The 18,413-nt window shown below is 41.2% G+C and overlaps 1 protein-coding gene across 5 annotated transcripts in view; it reads right to left on the bottom strand.

Moving 5' to 3' along the window:
- MAP2K4 (mitogen-activated protein kinase kinase 4) overlaps positions 1-18,413 on the bottom strand; it is a 105,222-nt gene that overhangs the window by 38,847 nt on the left and 47,962 nt on the right. For all 5 annotated transcript variants that reach the window (XR_016388839.1, XM_022596226.3, XM_022596223.2 and 2 more), the window contains one exon: positions 7,996-8,170. Coding sequence is in view for 4 of the 5 variants with exons in the window: in XM_022596226.3 (XP_022451934.1) it covers positions 7,996-8,170 (175 nt within the window). In the remaining variant the exon portion in view is untranslated. The remainder of the gene's footprint in view (positions 1-7,995; positions 8,171-18,413) is intronic.

Raw genomic sequence — 18,413 nt, forward strand, 5'->3', positions numbered from 1 at the left:
CGAAGTTGGAAAACCCCAGAAATCACTGCAGCACATCAGTGAGCTATCACTTTCCTCTGAGCTGCAGGAAATCCTAGGCATTCTTATATTCCTTATTTCAAAACAAAGATTCTATATCCCACAGATGCAGCAAGACACTTAACCTTAGCTGCTAAAGAGTCTTCTTCTAAACAGATCACATAAAAAAATGTCCACGATGTCTTACAATACTATCACTAATAAGATCAAAGCAGATGGCCGCATTAGCCAAAACAAACAGTAAAAAAAAAAAAAAAAGGCAAAGTGTTTGGAGTGCTGATCACAGATGCAAAACTGTTTTTCATGTCAAAGAGTAACAAATTGTGTGTCTGTTAAATCAATTGTTTTAAATTATGAAAACACATGTTTTTACTAAGGAAGAAAGAAAGGATACTAATTCTTAATTGCAAAACCATCTGAGTCTTTAGAAGCAATTTAATGAACTCTCGATTGTAACTTAGTCAAATTAATTAATTAATAGTAGGACCTGCCCTTCTTCTCCCTTCTACATATCTTGTGCTGTGCATCATCAGAGAACGTGCAAGATCACGTCCAACAACATATGTGATATCACATCATGGGAAGACCTGCCCTGAGGACAAAGTTAATAGGACAAGTTTGATAAGTCTTGACAAGGGTGGTATTGTCTTCCTCTTTACTCATTACATCATCCACATGTAAAGAGCACAATGTTAACCTCAGCACTGAAACATTTAAGGGCCTAAAGATCATAAATGACAGATCACAACTTCGGTACCCATGACAATACAGTGAGATAAGAAAGAAATCTGATATATAAATAATTACAGAGGCATGGCTATAACATAACAAAGAATGACAGAAAATGTGCAGGAGGTATTGTTCAAATATTGTTCCGGAGGATCCTCATTTAGAATGAGGTGTGTTAAGACGGGTTTTTCTCCAAATAACTGCATAAGCTAGGATACAGTCCTATGTCACGGTTCAGTCAGGTCAGTCAAGTGAAGGTAGAGGGTTTCAGAAACTAGGTGTCCAGAATGTTCAGAAACAAAAATGGTTGATTAAAGTTCACCAAGAGCAACCATTTCCAAACTGTCCACGTGGATCCCAAAGGTTCCTCAGCACTCATGCCCCAAGGGCTTCCGATATGGGTAGGCACCTCCTGTCCATCACATCAACCAGGATAGCACTAATTTTGTCTGCTTTATTTATTGGGGTCTACATACAATTCTATTAACAGAGAGAATCCACTAGGAGCAACAGCAAAAGAAACACACGCAGACTAGGAGTTCCAATCCCCACTACACCAGGGACTAGGGGGCAGCCCTGCCACATGCTTGGGATCTGTCCACTCCTGGAAGGGCACCACTTACACTTTTCATTGCAATGCCACAACATTCAAGCAACATTAGCAACATAAAATAATATGGGGCAATCAACTGTGGATTTCTTAATAAGCCATGAGGATCCAGCCAGTCGAATGAGAGCCTAAGACACTGGACTCCAGTCTCAATTCAAAACAAGATAGCCATGGCTTCTGCATCCCACAAGTGACCTGGATAATCAAATGCTAGCACTGTGGACCTTTGAAACTCAACAAAACTGCCTAACAAAGTTGTCTATAGCATCAGAAAGAAGCTCTTCTAACTAAGGCCACGCCTGTCAAGTGTCATTCTACTGCCTTCAGAACACTGCGCAAGACCAATGCTTGGGACTAAAACGACCCTCCTCCGACAGTGCTCACGGGCCCCATGCAAACTATGCAGCACTGAACTTCTGACAGCAATGGCGAGGTCCCCACTGCCCAGCTGCCTCCCGACACTCGCAGCTCTGCCTGCGCAGGAGGCCCACCCAGCGAGCAGGGGAAAGCCCCACGCTGCTCTGCTCAGGGAGGGCTGGGCTGTGGGTGCTGACGCTCTCGGGCGGAGGGCTCTGGTCCTTCCCACCAGGCATCGGGGTAACCTGGGTCTCAGCTCAAGCACACTGACGTCGATACCCAAATACCAAGGAGAGGCAAGAACGCAGGAATCGAGATTGGGCTAGCAGCCCAGGGTCAGGAAAAGTTAAACGAGCGCAGCAGGAGAGTTGGAAGAGTAGAGGAAGGACACTGAGGCTGGAAGGAGTAACACATGTCAGGCAGATGGCCAAGAAAGGGAAACACCCGAAACCCTTAAATATGAGGTCACAAACTGCGAAGAGCCGACTGCTTTTCTGATTAACTCAGGGAACTTCTCAATTAGAAGACTCAAAGCTCATCATAGTGACCAGCAGCGACAACCTTCACACCTTCCTACCCCATCCAAAGGCCCAGTCTCTCCAGTGAGACGAGACCTTTACTCCCGCGTTCACCCTCCGAATAACAGTTCCACTGCCTTCTGTCTTTAGCGACAGCAATTTCATTCCTTTCTATTCCCTCCCACTTTCATTCTTTCCTACTCTCCCCTGTTTTTTCTCTCACAGCCTACAAACAAGAACAGGGCACGATCCTTCAAGAAGTCAATCCGGACCTAATTAACAGGGGGGCGGCAGTCCAGGCCTGCAGGAGGTCACTCCTCCCTCTGGTAGCAATCTGCCTTTGCTGTCCCACTCAATTCCAGCCGTGGGCCTGAACCGTGGCACTGCAGCTACTCTTCCTAACTCTTTACTCCTGTGTCCCTGGATTGTTTTGAGTAGATTCTGATCATCTGTGGACTAACTCTGCTGGGGGTTTCTCCCAGATTTGAATTTCTCTAACCCTAGCTTGAAAACCTAATCCTGATTGCTTCTTCAAACACTTGGCCTGAATTCTGGGGTCTTCCCAGAATTGGCTGTAATAACCAGCCCTGCCAGACAGCTAAGCAGAGCTTAGCTAGGCACTACTTCACCTTAGGGGATGGTGACTGTGCGTGTCTAATCTTTTCATTCAGTGGTTATTCCACCATCGCGCAAAACGGGGCGTGAAATAAATGTCATTTGCAGAGGATGCTGATCCAAGCCTGAAGTACCAGCCGGCGTCAAAGGACGTCCCACCTGAGCTTTAAAAGACCCTGCGGCAACCATGGCTTTGCCCTCAGCAGTCCTGTGACTCAGTCGCTCAGGCAGAGTTAGACAAAATAGTAAAAGACAAACTACTCACAGAAGAGTAAAACCTGCTTACCCAAGCGTGTGCAAATAAAAATGAAGGATTCAAATTTCCCACATCCTAGGTCTAACACAGAACCTCCCTGGCAGCTTAGGGAACTGTGCTCAGGCCAAAGGGCAAGAAAGTATCGTAAGTATAACTCTTACATATACTGTGTGTTATCTTGCTGAATCTGATTTATGATATCATAACTGATTTTTAGATTAATTATCTCTTGGAGATAATTATTTCCTGTAACGAAGAACTCATTTTTTCAAACCTTTCTTATATGTGGCAAAATAAATTTGGGGAAGGGCTCCCTCAAAACTAAAAATGAGGAATAAACAATAATTTTTAAATATCAGGTTAATACCACAGTTCACTTTGGTGCAGATACTGCAAGTAAATCTTAGGATAATTTCCAGGATAAGCTTAATGTCTGATAAAGAAATCCTTCTACAGAACAGGATAGAAAGCCCAGAGATAAACCCACACACATATGGTCACCTTATCTAGAAGAGGCAAGAATATACAATGGAGAAAAGACAGCCTCTTCAATAAGTGGTGCTGGGAAAACTGGACAGCTACATGTAAAAGAATGAAATTAGAACACTTCCTAACACCACATACAGAAATAAACTCAAAATGGATTAAAGACCTAAGTGTAAAGCCAGACACTATAAAACCCTTTGAGGAAAACATAGGCAGAACACTCTATGACATAAATCACAGCAAGATCCTTTTTGACCCACCTCCTAGAGAAATGGAAATAAAAATAAAAAATAAACAAATGGGACCTAAATGAAACTTAAAAGCTTTTGCACAGCAAAGCAAACCATAAACAAGACGAAAAGACAACCCTCAGAATGGAAGAAAATATTTGCAGACGAAGCAACTGACAAAGGATTAATCTCCAAAATATACAAGCAGCTCATGCTCAATATCAAAAAAACAAACAACCCAATCCAAAAATGGGTGGAAGATCTAAACAGACGTTTCTCCAAAGAAGATATACAGATTGCCAACAAACACATGAAAGGATGCCTAACATCACTAATCATTAGAGAAATGCAAATCAAAACCACAATGAGGTATCACCTCACACCGGTCAGAATGGCCATCATCAAAAAATCTACAAACAAGGGACTTCCCTGGTGGCACAGTGGTTAAGAATCCGCCTGCCAATGCAGGACACACGAGTTCGAACCCTGGTCCAGGAAGATCCCCCATGCCGCGGAGCAACTGAGCCCATGCGCCACATCTACTGAGCCTGCGCTCTAGAGCCCGCGAGCCACAACTACTGAGCCTGTGTGCCACAACTACTGAAGCCCACATGCCTAGAGCCCATGCTCTGCAACAAGAGAAGCCACTGTGGTGAGAGGCCCGTGCACCGCAACGGAGAGTAGATGCAACTAGAGAAAGCCCGCGTGCAGCAACGAAGACTCAACACAACCAAAAATAAATATAAAATAATAAATTTATTTTTTTAAATCTACAAACGATAAATGCTGGACAGGGTGTAGAGAAAAGGGAACCCTCTTGCACTGTTGGTGAGAATGTAAATTGATACAGCTACTATGGAGAACAGTATGCAGGTTCCTTAAAAAACTAAAAATAGAACTACCATATGACCCAGCAGTCCCACTACTGGGCATATACCCTGAGAAAACCATAATTCAAAAAGACACATGCACCCCAATGTTCACTGCAGCACTATTTACAATAGCCAGGACATGGAAGCAACCTAAGTGTCCATCGACAGATGAATGGATAAAGAAGATGTGGCACATATATACAATGGAATATTACTCAGCCATAAAAAGAAACGAAATTGAGTTATTTGTAGTGAGGTGGATGGAGCCAGAGTCTGTCATACAGAGTGAAGTAAGTCAGAAAGAGAAAAACAAATACCATATGCTAACACATATATATGGAATCTAAAAAAAAAAAATTAGTCCTGAAGAACCTAGGGGCAGGACAGGAATAAAGACACAGACGTAGAGAATGGACTTGAGGACACAGGGAGGGGGAAGGGTAAGCTGGGACGAAGTGAGAGAGTGGCACTGATATATATACACTACCAAATGTAAAATAGATAGCTAGTGGGAAGCAGCCGCATAGCACAGGGGGATCAGCTCGGTGCTGTGTGACCACCTAGAGGGGTGGGATAGGGAGGGTGGGAGGGAGATACAAGTGGGAGGGGATATGGGGATATATGTACACGTATAGCTGATTCACTTTGTTATAAAGCAGAAAGTAACACAACATTGTAAAGCAATTATACTCCAATAAAGATGTTAAAAAAAAAAGAAATCCTTCTATATTAAGTGCATAATAAGACACTTAGTATACAGCTACTTCTAGTGGGTTTCTCATTTCACCAACACCAAGGAAAACTTACAGGAGCGTGAACCGCTGTCTCACAGCTCCTTTAAATCTCCCCAGTCCTTATCTCAGAGATAAAACCAGTGCGTGCTCAGGAATAGAGCCATCTACGTGTAAAATGTCAGATCTAACTCCTCAATCGTACAATGCCTCTGTGTATCTTCACTCGACAGTCTGGTCTGTGTGCCTAAGTGAAGAGTGAATAAACTCTTGGTATCATGAAGGGCTAAGTTTTTTCAAAGAGACCAACAATAATACGTTTTAAATTTGTAGTAGATGGCATATACTAGTCATCAAATTGGTATCCAATTTTAATATATATTAATGCACAAACACTCTTCCAGTATTATATGAACTCATAAAATCCAATCCTTACACCCCATCAATATGTTGACTGGAATGTCAGATTACCAAGTTCAGTGAGAGTGTGGCCATATCTCATTTTTTCCTTTTTCCTTTTAAATTGCCCTCCCACCACTCCCATGCTAAACTATCATGCTTGCTCAAGAATTCAAGGTGACAAAGATAGACAGCATCACCTGGTGAGTACAGACGTGATAGTTATCAGTCTGTGGGTCCCATCACCACCTGAGGGGTACTTCTTAAGAATTGGGGTTTTTAATAATATTTCCAACAGGGGATCTCAAAATAAGATCAGATTACAAATGGCAGACAACAATTTCCTGTTTTCACTCTTAAATTCTTTTGAAATTTGACTAAGCATTATACAGTTGAAATGTTAGCAAATTAAGAAAAACTTTAACATCCAAATGAAGGAACTTCTTTATTTACCTTTAAAACCTATTAACCATGATTAAAGTCTATCCAGATTACCAAAACAGTTTATGATGCTGATCAACATAATAAAGCACACATAGCACAGACTGAAAAAAGCAGGACATAATTATTTTAAAAGTACCTTCCCTGGTATCTGGGAGAAAAGTTTAGGACTTTAGTTATATAGGATAGCTTTCCCTTAAGCCCCAGCCAAGTAAAAGTGAGCATCATGCACAGACAGTACATAAGGGCAATGCAACACTCATGCAGAAAAGTCTAAATAAAATGACTTTCTTTCCACTCACCCTACAGCTCACAACATAAAAAGAGAGAAATTATTTTACATTCCAAGAAAAACAACATTTTATTTCAACAGGTAATCCAAAGTAGAGGTCTTAGCCTCGGCATCTTTAGAGCTCTGTGGTTATATGCAAAATTTTGTATATGTATCCATCTTCCCAAGAAAAAAGTCTACAGTTGTCACCACATTGTAAAAGAAATATGACCAAAAACAGGTTAGGAACCCATAGAGAGAATCCTAAGGTTTCTCCCCACCATTAATTTTTCATTAGTTTTATATAACCCAGCAAAGAGAAATGCTCAGCAGTGAAGGAGGCTAAAACAGAGTAACATTTTGCTCACAATAAACTTCAACACAGGCAGCATTTTATATTAATGTGACACAAATCCACTCCCAAAAGCCAAGTGGGAAACAGGTCACTCCTCTCATCAAGCCATTTTGATAAACTCTCAAAATAGGGAGGGGACTAACAGGAAGATGACTAGCTTAGACTGTCGGCAAACCCATTCTCAGTTCTTGCAAACTGGGAAAGTATCTGCTCCCACAAAAACTTTAAATTCGATGAGAGTGTGGCCATATCTCCATTTTTTCCTTTTAAACTGCCCCCCTCCCTCCATCGCTGACTTTCTTGAAATATCTTACACAGAGCAAATATTCGTTAAGCATCTGAACAAACACATGAACAAGTTACAATGACGTGGGCCCCCTGGGAGTCAGACGGAAACCATGAGTTCCCCACAGGTACCAACATAAGCCTGCCAGGTACAGTCTAGCGGCCAATCTCCACTTCTGGCCATTCTTGATGTTTTTGTTTGAAATGAACATATTAAGTGGCATGACACTCACAGTAATGACAGACTGGGACAGCAGCATCACAAAGTATGCGTTTCAGTACAACCTTGGAGCCGGGGCACAGGGCGGTACTGAGTGGAGGTGAAAAAAACAGAGAGAAGCCGAGCCGGTCAGGACCGAGTAAGGTTGAGGTTAGTGGCAACAGCATGTGCGTGGTTTCCGGGAAACCGTCAGCGAGCCTGCTGTTAGCCCTAGCCCCGCACCCTGCCCAACCCAGTGCGCCGCGTCTCCGTGCAGCTCTGGCGCGGCGCGGCACTGCCCGGCCCCCAGGGTGCGGCCGCCCCACCGGAACTCACCTTGGCAGCCAGCGGGAGGGCCTGAAGTTTAAAACACGTTAAAGAATCATGCCGAAAGTGCAGGGAACATGCACACCTCACGACTCATGTCTCCCGAGAGGCAGGAAACGCCACCGGTAAGACAACCTCTATATAACATAAAACACCCTCAAAAGGATTCGGAGAAACCATTTCAGGAACACCCATATTTACCACACCAGTGAGAACAGAGCAGTAGTGGTGTTACTGCACCAAGAAATTGCACCGAGTGGACTAAAGTACCAAAAGTAATCATGGGCATCACCTACTTTAACCGCCATTATTTGCCCACTTGGTTTGTGGACCATTTTGTTGACAGAACCATAAGCTCCTCGTCCAATTTCTCCAAGGTCTTTCAAGTCCTCTGCAGTGAAATCCCAGTGCTGCTCAGGGGAGATCTTCAGTTTTCCTGACGATTCAATGCTGTGTGTTCTCAGTCTCTCTCTGTTAAAATATTGGGAAGCAATTTTTCCACATTTTAAATAGGTTTTGACTTTTTTCTTTTAGCTAGCACTGATTAATGCGTGGGAAAATTTGTTTTCTCATCAGTTACTAGAACAGTCTGCGCTCCGGGTTTCCGGGGATTTTTTTTTTGTTCGTTTGTGTCATCTTGGTTTTTTACACACTGAGTTAATTAAGAAAGGCCTAAATTCAGGGAGTCAATGAACTTAGCTTTTATGGGATTCATAAAACCAAATTTCCATTTACTGAAGCAACTAATACTGCAGACCAGTTTCATTTCCAAATACGAGATCTTTTCCAAACTTTGCAAAACTGCATTATCAAATGCAGAATCGCAGGTGCTACAAACCTCATTTCCAAAAAGTTCTTATCCTACCTTACCCAACATTAATTACTCCAGGTCCTCGATCCTTAATACAGCTGTTCACAAACTTTGCTGCTCATCAGAATCACCTGGGGAGATTTATTAAATCCCAATGCCCAGGTATCATCATATAGCTATTATATCAGAATATGTGGGGATAGGGTCAAAAAACAGTATATTTAAAGATACTGCGATGATTCTAGCGAAGTTTGGGAACGAGCACCTTAGGATACTGCCCTATTCATGCTAAAGCCATGCTGAGGCGGGAGAACAGTTAAACAACTAGCCAGCTGGCTCTAAGAGGAAAACTACCATGTGCTATTCAAAATTGAGCCTCTCAGCCCTTGATCAATAGATAGAGCAATGGGGTGAAAAAAGAATGATTTATGGACAGAAGCGTTCACTTGTTACAGATTTTCATTAAATAAAAAAATCATCTCCAAAATGCCAGCACGGAGATCAAAGTACTAACTTCTAACCATACTTTGTAAAAAAGCAAATCCAATGAAAAATGTAAAATCAATCTCGTTTGTGTCTGCCTCTCTCTCACACACATACCAATGTGTAGGGATGAACTGTATCAAACCAGAGAGTGCAACAGACAGACATAAAGAAAAAGATTCCATTGAATATCATCTACATTTCTTCAATTTCATATTAAATGATCAGAATCTCTTTTAAAGTCTGATCTAATGATACAAGCAAGAACATGACTGGTTATCTATTTCTTCTTCCAAAATTCAGGAAATGTTTGCTCAGATTAGTAGAACTGTTTTTTGTAGTTACTTTTAAGGTTCTCATATATTTAGAATTTAAAAATGACTCCCCCAGAATAATCATTTATACTAGTACTGATATTAATAACCAAGAGTCAAGGTTAGAGTTAAAAAGTTACTATGCTTTGTCTAAATAACAGCTTAGTGAACCAGCATTCCAAATGCCAGATTCTCAAATCATAACTTTAATAAGTCATAATACCAGCTTTCATTCGTAACAAGTTCTTTTCAGTTTACAAAATACTTTCACCAATATTATATATACCCTAGCATCTAGAGTCAAAGGAAGCCCAGAAAGCAGTGGCATAAGTGACCATTCAGGTATGGAGGTGAAGCTTGAACTGGCTAAGATGGAAATCAGATCTAGGCAAGCAGATGAAGCCCAGTGACTAATTTTCTCAGTAATCTTTTTCATGAAGTAGACAGATTAAGCCAGGAAGTATTCTAACATAAAGAAGTTCCATGAATAATGACTATTGTTCTATGATCATTGGCAAGAAAACACCATCTTTATGGCTCAATTTAATCACTGGTGAAATATACAGCACTAGCCTACTGCTGAGGGTAGTGGCAGACAGGCTCTAAGGTGCTGCCCATGACCTCCACTTTCCTGGCACCCACATCTTTACATAAGCTCCTCTGTTTGAATATGGATGGGACCTGCGACTTGCTTCTAGCCAAGAGAATATGGCAAAGGCTATCACTCATCATTACATTGTGTCATATAACGTTTGTTGCTAGCATTCCTGAGAAATGAAATGAATGATATTTCATTATTGCATAAAATCAGAGAAAAACAAGTTATAATATTGTCTATCACACTGAAGGTCAAATTTTAGAATTATGAAATATCTCTGCTAATAGTTTAGCTTACTGTAGGCCTGCTGTATGATTTCTGGATAAGATTCTTTTTTCTTTTTGAAAGTGAACAGATTGACAGATAAGGAATGTGAGTTATCTTCTTAGGCTAACAAAAATGTTCAAAAATTGAGTAAGGTGACAGATGTACAACTCTGAATATACTAAAAGCAGTAGGGTTATACAGTTAAAATGGGTGAGCTGTATGGTGTATGAATGATATCTCAATACAGCTGCAAAAGAAAAAGATGAACAGGAGAATGTGATTACTACCCAGAGTTCCATTTTCTCACTTAGACAGGAAAAGAGTTGTGAAAACCACAGAAAAACATGCTACGGTTATGCCATCACCAAGGCATGTTCATAGAGTCTTCGTTCATACTGGACTGGCGATCTTTCCAATGAAACTGTTTCACAGCTACTGTTATGAGAGTTAGTTCAACCATGATTGCTTCCAAAGAAGAACGGTACATAGATAAAGCACTATAGTAACCAGATCTGGAAGCCTGACCTGAACCTTTACCATGAAACTCTAGCAGTCAATCACTGAGGCAACTGTACCAAGCGGCCAAAACCCTACTTACAGTTCTTTAACTTTAAGCAAATCTATCAAACAAGATTTAAGTGTTACTTCTATTAGTATCAGAAATGCCCAGTCATTTCATTATTAATTTCTTACCTGGAAATTAGTTTGACTCAACTCCACAAACCTGTAAGTCATCCTCAATGCCTCTGCCTATCAGTGCCTTATATTCCTTCTAAAATAGGTTAAGTGCTCTACATGGACAATACTTAACCAGGACACCCCTCCAATGTTTTTGTTGAGTCCACTCAAGAAACAAGCAAAGGACTGAGGTTCCAAATCTCAAATTAACCCAAGTCTCAGAAAGGAATACAATCCCAGCCCCCTATCTAGCCCTCTACATAGGAAAGTCCAGTAGAAAAAAGTCCATAGAAAAATCAGTAATCTTCTCCTCTGGATTTAGAGGTCTTTAATGTGACAACAAGTTTTAGTAGTCTTTGTTATATTAGGACTTGTAATTAGATTATCAAATGATATACATTCCAGGTAAAAAATCAGCTACACACTTACATTTTTTTAAATGCCTTACAGATCACAAATCTGAATTAAATGCGTAATGTATCTCTTGAATACGGTATTTCAAACAGTGTATGTGTTTGGATAGATATTAACAGCACCAGGGAAGCTGATTAGATATAGACTGATGTTACCATTAATATACTTTCTCCTATATAAAGGTTAGTAGAATTTTAGTGGTAATAATAGACTCTGGTGAAATCTACAGACACCAACACAAAGGATTAAAACGTAAAAAAAAAAAAAATCAATCAACCTTATCAATTTGAATCAAATTTGGAAAATCAATTCATGGACATACCATATCTTACCAACAGACATTCAACAGCTAATATAAACAGATTGGGTATATATGTCCCATGTGGTCAGTATCTTCATGTTCCTTTTCAAACGACAATATTCCCTGGCTTTATAAAAAGATGCCATATGAATGACTGGAAAATATCAAAGCTTTTAGGGCTTACCTCTCCCCAATTGTTTAAGGGAACACTTATTCCTCCCATGCCTCACTGTTCCATGCAGAGGGATCTGGTCTCTCACCTGAGGCCTTACTGACTGATCAGTGAATATAGAGAAGAAACTAAACACACTCCGTTCAATTCCTCTCTTTCAGAGCTAACCCTACAGGGAGGGTACACATGATCTGGCAATGTCTCTCTCATGCCTTATATCAGGCTGCCACTCACAGGGTGGGTAAGTCTACATATTCAAGGGCAGGGGGAGTTAGCACCATAAGTTTGTTTTCTATGTCTGTGAGTCTATTTCCATTTTGTATATAGATTCATTTGTATTATTTTTTATATTCCACATATATGATATATAGTATTTGTCTTTCTTTGACTTATTTCACTAGGTATAATATTCTCTAGATCCATCCATGTTGCTGCAAATAGCAATAGTTCATTCTCTGTCATGGCTGAGTAATATTCCATATATATATATCATCTTCTTAAACCAGCTGTCTGTTGATGGGCACTTGGGTTGGTTCCATGTCTTGGCTATTGTAAATAGTGCTGCTATGAACCTTGGGGTGCATGTATCTTTTCAAATTAGAGGAGTTTTTTTCCAGATATATACCCAGGAGTGGGACTGCTAGATCATATGGTAGCTTTATTTTTAGTTTTTTAAGGACCCTCCATACTGTTCTCCACAGCGGCTGTACCAATTTACATTCCCACCAATAGTCCTATAGGAAGTTTCCTTTTTCTCCACATCCTCTCCAGCATTTATTATTTGTAGACTTTTTGATGATGGCCATTCTGACAGCTGCGAGGTGATACCTCATTGTGGTTTTGATTTGCATTTCTCTAATAATTAGTGATATTGAGAATCTTTTCAAGTGTCTGTTGGCCATCTGCATGTCTCAGTACTTTCTCTGATAACTGATCTTCTGGATAGAAATAAGCAACTTGTCCCTTTACTATTTAATACTGAATCATCACTACTGTATTTTAATTACCATCCCTTCATTGGCCCAGACTAATCTATGAATTTCTGAAATCCTACCGATTCCAAAACAACTAAAGAACTGTGACATAATGTTCCAGAACGTAATCAGACTGGGCCCTGAGAAAAGCTTTATTTCTACCTCGTGTGTCTGATAAAGCTGCCTGGGGCTTTGTATGTAGGTGGGTGGGCTTGTTTTTTAAAGAAACGGAACGGCACGGCCAAGGTTACCTGGGAGAGCTCTAGCCCCAGTCCCGCCATCTACTAAACACAGGGTTCTGCTGTGCAAATTCAGCAGCAGGACAAGTTCCTGAACCTCTTTTTCCAAGTAGACTACCCAATCCTAAATCCCTCTCACAGCTACCCAGGTAGAAGAGAAATTTAAAAAGAAAAATCAATCATAATCCAGAGAAAAGCACCATCAACATTTCAGTATAGATCCTTTGCATTTTTCTGTACTACGTGGATAGGTCACCGAATGACCTGTTGCACCTACTGCTTTGCTGACCTCACTGAGTGCATCGTCGACGTGTCGGCCGTCACAGGGTCCACATGGCTGCATAGCGCTGCCTGGAGAGCCTGCGCCCAGCCCATAGCATCCTTTCCCTCAGGCCAGCGGAAAGGTGACTGGGGTTAGATCACTCACTCTTAAGTGGCATTTTGATGTATTACTCTTGGAGTTGGATGTTCTGAGCTATTTGGTAAACACCGTTTCTTCGGTTAACCGCCTGAGATAACACCCCCTTAGCCAGAGCCCTCCTAGACCGGTGTTTGTTTTGCTGTCGCTGCTTCTGCTAAAAAGTTCTTTTTCTATTAACATACCTATCAACTCTTCGTCCTGTATTGCAAATATTTCTCCAGGGTGTTGTTTACCTTCCGATTGTATTTATGCATTTATATATGTAAAAAATGTGGTACTTTGTATGTTTTCAAATCAATTATTCCCATCACGTTCTTTTCTTTTGCTGCCATGCAGTACCATTTAAGTTCCACATGCAATATGGATTTCATTCCACCACTGCATTTAGTTTCCTAGCAATGTCTTTTTTTTCTCATCTATCACCCTTTTCAGTAATTCTGTTGCCTATTTATCCAAATTTGTTCTCTCCTCACTATTTTTCAATCCTTTTTTTATGAATGCCATGATTTCTTCTACTTTATTACAAATGCTAATCATTCTTGTAAAAAATGATTTTGAATGCTGCAAAATATCATATTCAGAGATGCTCTTTCTCAAAGCGTTGAAGATATTATTCCCTAATTCCATAATTCTCCTCCTATGTCACGATGAGTGTCTGTGGCACTTGTGCTTGGACTATTATGGAGCATCGGGAGACAGACTGATACTCACCACCTGAAACAACTGAAAAAAAAAAAGACAATACACGGGAAGGTCTTGAAGACCCTGGACAGCGGACAACAAAAGGCAGCGAGGGAGCGCTGAGAGGCAGGAAATACACAAGGCGAGCCCGGCAGCCACCCCAGCGTGCATACTGCCTAGGGAGACTTCACAGACCACAACACAGCGGGGGCAGATCCAGCAGATCCTCACGAGGAGGCGACGGACCTGGGAGTCTGGGGAGACCGAGCTCTCAAGGTAGAGCACTAGATAAGAGAGAGCCGCACAGAAGGAGGACCCCACAGACGTGCAGGGCCCCCCCGTTGATCAGCACAAGCTTATGAGGAACCTACACAAGGCTGAGGAAAGAACCACCCAAAAGCATTAGAGTGAATGATACCCAGGCTCATACAACAACTCCACAAGAGTGGAAAACTCCACAACTCATGGGGAATTCAGGAAAGCACGCAGAAGGATCTGGTCTCACCTACCGAAGCTGAAAAAAGAGACCCGAAAAGGATCAAACTATTTCCGAGGAACTTAACCAAAGGACAGAGCTCAAAAATATTTATAAGATACAAAAACAGCCAGCACCCAATGCCTGGCATGCAATCTAAAATCCTCAAGTATGCAAAGAAGCAAGATACTATAAGCCATCATAAGGAGAAAAAGCAACCAATTCAAAGTGATCCAGAAATGACAGAGATGCTAGAATAAGTAGACAAGGACAATGAAACAGTGTTTATTACTCTATTCCATATGTTCAAGAAATTAAAGAATGGAGAGAAGAACCAAATCAAACGTCTGGATATAAAAACTACAAGGGGGCAGGAGGAAACTCTGGGCGATGATGAATATGTTCATTATGTTGCCTGTGGTGACGGTTTCACAGGTGCATACATACCTCAAAACTCAGCAAATGTACACCTTAAATAGGTGCGGGTTATTACATGTCAATTATACCTCAAAACTGTCAAGAGAGAGAGACTGAGTTTCCTTGGGCCCCACTCTGTGTGAAAAGGATCTGCCTGTCCCACGTCTACAGCTGAAAGCACGTGTACAGTTTGAGGCATCCAGGGCTCAGTGCATTCAATCAAAGCACTCACTGCTCCAAAGGCAAATGCTCCTCCCCGCAATCTCCTTGCTCTCTAATGCTGTGCTCTCAGCTGACAGCAGCAAATATAAAAATACAACTCTCAGTCTACTTTGCTGCTACAGCCCTTCTCTGCGTCCACCTACAACACTTCTCAGAATGACCACACTACCCAGTGGAATGTGTCTGCATCCACTTCTCCTCCTCCTCCCGTCGCTCTCCAGGTATTTTCTGTAGTTACCAGTGAGGGTGGAGGGCGGGAAAGAGAATGAAGATGCTCGGTCTTTGAGACTAGAGGCTCAGAAGGGGCCCCCTTACCTCAATCAATCTCTGCAGGAATGTTGCAAGAGAAACTCTGGGTACATTTTTTCTTTACCCTGGCTGTTATTGTTATTAGCAATCAGATATAGCGTTTAGCATTAAGTTGTCTTAATTTTCTATGTTTCATATTTCCACCTTTGTTTCTTAAATATTTTAGCAGGCAGCTGCTACTCATATATCATTTTGTACTACAAATATGAAATTGCTTTTATAAAGTCATAACTTTAGTTCCTCAAGCAAACAAGAACCAAGGGTCTGAACCACTATTTTTATCCTAACCTGTAGCTAATTTTTAATACTATTACTATGTGAATTATCTTTTAAACACATAACTATGAAACAACTACATTCTCAAGCTTATTTTTATTATTTTGGGGGGACATTTATCTAAATAGGTCAATGAGAAAAAAAGATTTTATAGAAATAAATTCTATTAACAGACACGTTTTGCTATGCATCTATTTTATATAATATATCTACTTGAAATCTAGTGTGCTTTTGAACCCCTTATAGTACTTAAATTGTAGCTTGTATGAACTATGATCAACCAGCTTAATTTAATCCCAATCTGTGCTTTAAACCTTATCTCATTCTATTTCCTTACATAGATTCTAGATGCCAACAGAAAAATTAAAAGTTAAAGTAATCGTAGCGGGGCTTCCCCGCTGGTGCAGTGGTTAAGAATCCACCTGCCAATGCAGGGGACACGGGTTTGAGCCCCGGTCAGGGAAGATCCCACATGCCGCGGAGCAACTAAGCCCGTGCGCCACAACTACTGAGCCTGCACTCTAGAGCCCACGAGCCACAGCTACTGAGCCCGTGAGCCACAACTACTGAAGCCTGCGCACCTAGAGCCCGTGCTCCGCAACGAGAGAAGCCACCGCAATGAGAAACCCGCGCACCGCAACGAAGAGTATCCCCCGCTCGCTGCAACTAGAGAAAGCCCGCGTGCAGCAACAAAGACCCAACATAGCCAAAAATAAATAAATAAAATTTATATCAAAAATAAAAAATAAAGTGATTGTAGCTAAATTTGAATCTTTCTCTGAAGCTGTTTAAGCTGAAGCACACAATGCAACATGGGTGGCACTTAGTACACAAAACATCTTGTTAAAGGAAGAAAAGAAAACTTCCATTCCTACCGCTGGCTAACATCTCAGTTTGGTGTTCAAGATACACACAGTCACAGACTAACAGAATTCAATTAGAAAGAATCTACGAACTTCATCCAGTCTTGCCCTTCAGGAAACTGTGCCTGAAAATCCTGGCTCGGGCTTCGTGTTCCTCCTCTGTACCCACATATGGTGAAATCAAGAAACACCCAGCCCACGGCAAATTCCTGATCTACAGCCCAGTAACTTTTTTTTTTTTTTTTTTTAAGCATAGTAGGCTAGTTTGGTACTGCTTATTCTTGGTGAACCCTAATTTGGATCCACTTCTAACCATCTTTGCTTAATTCCGCTGGTAATTATCTCCATCAAGTCTACACCAGGGGCTTCATTTTCAGGTGTACAGCTGAGGATGCAGGCACTAGGCTGGGGTCCCTGAGATCACAGAGTGAGGAGGATTTTCTCTGCAGCTCCAGCACCCACCCTGGAATCCCCTGGCTACCATCTGATTCTTCAGCATGGGCATGCATCACTGCTTAAACATTTCCAAATATACCCAAATATGCTAGATGAAACTTCCGAGGGATGCAAGGATAGAGATCTACTGTCATTACTATGGCTTATAAATGTGCTCAGAAGGTAAGAGGAAACATCATGGACCTCGCCTGCCTAGGCCAACAGTCTATATGCTCTTATAACGATACAAAGGCTCTCTAACCAGAGTCAAGTCTCAAACTTACAGCTCTATTCGCTCTACTCATGTATGGAATCTAGTTATTTTAAATCATATATGTATTTCCCATTGTCATAATCTAGTCATGAGTCTAATCTCTCAAAATTCTGATTCTCATTTTGGTTCCAACTACCTTTCATTAAATTTCCAGATTCACTTTGTTGTTTTTTAGGGGGTGGGAGTTGAGGAGAGACTGATGGAGACATGTAACGTTAGACAATGCTCATGTTTCCTGTGAATATTTTAGTACCTTTTCTCCTGCGAATATTCCAGTACTACCTCTACCCAGCTGCTTCTGTTTGCATCACAGAGGCTGTCTGCTATGATTTTTAACTATGTCTGTATTATCCGGTCCTTGAAAAGTAAATTTAACACCGTCTCCAGCAGGTCAACAAGTCTACTTCAGAGGATATGCCTCACAGGTTTCCAAAGGAAACCTGCCAGGAACTGACTTTTCTTAACACAGAATGTAGTCTAAGAAGCCAAAACCCAGTTCTTTAACACCATATGCAGTGAGCTGAACTGTAGCTCCAACAAAAGGTATGTCCATCTGGAATCTCAGAAGGTGACCTTATCTTTACAGATGTAATTAAGAAAATGGTCTCCAGAAAAGACCATCCTGGATTAGGGTGGACCCTAAATATAATGATGAGTGTCCTTAAAAGAGACAGAAAAGGAAACAGAGACAGGGAAGTAAGGACAGGCAGCAACTGGAGTTATACTATCAAAACCCAAGAGACGCCAGGAGCTACCTGAGCTAGGAATAGGACGGAAGGATCCTCCTCTAAAGCCTTCCAAAGAAGCACAGCCCTGCCAACACCTTGACTTCAGAATTTCTGGCCTCCTGAACCCTAGAGAATAAATTTCTGTTGCTTTAAGCCACCAAGTCTGTGGGGATTTGTTACAGCAGCCCTAGGAATCCAATACACCATCTAAATCACAAGTCACCAAACTTTTCTGTAAAGGGACAGACAATAAATATTTCAGGCTTTGCCATCTACAGAAGTCTCTGTGGCAACTGTGTAACCAAATGGGTGTGGCTACATTCCAATAAGACTTTATTTTCAAAAACTAGCAGCAGGCTACA

Source organism: Delphinapterus leucas, chromosome 19, assembly GCF_059928025.1.
Source record: "Delphinapterus leucas isolate spDelLeu-1000000601 "Yukka" chromosome 19, BTC_Dleu_Yukka2, whole genome shotgun sequence".
Classification (NCBI taxonomy): domain Eukaryota; kingdom Metazoa; phylum Chordata; class Mammalia; order Artiodactyla; family Monodontidae; genus Delphinapterus; species Delphinapterus leucas.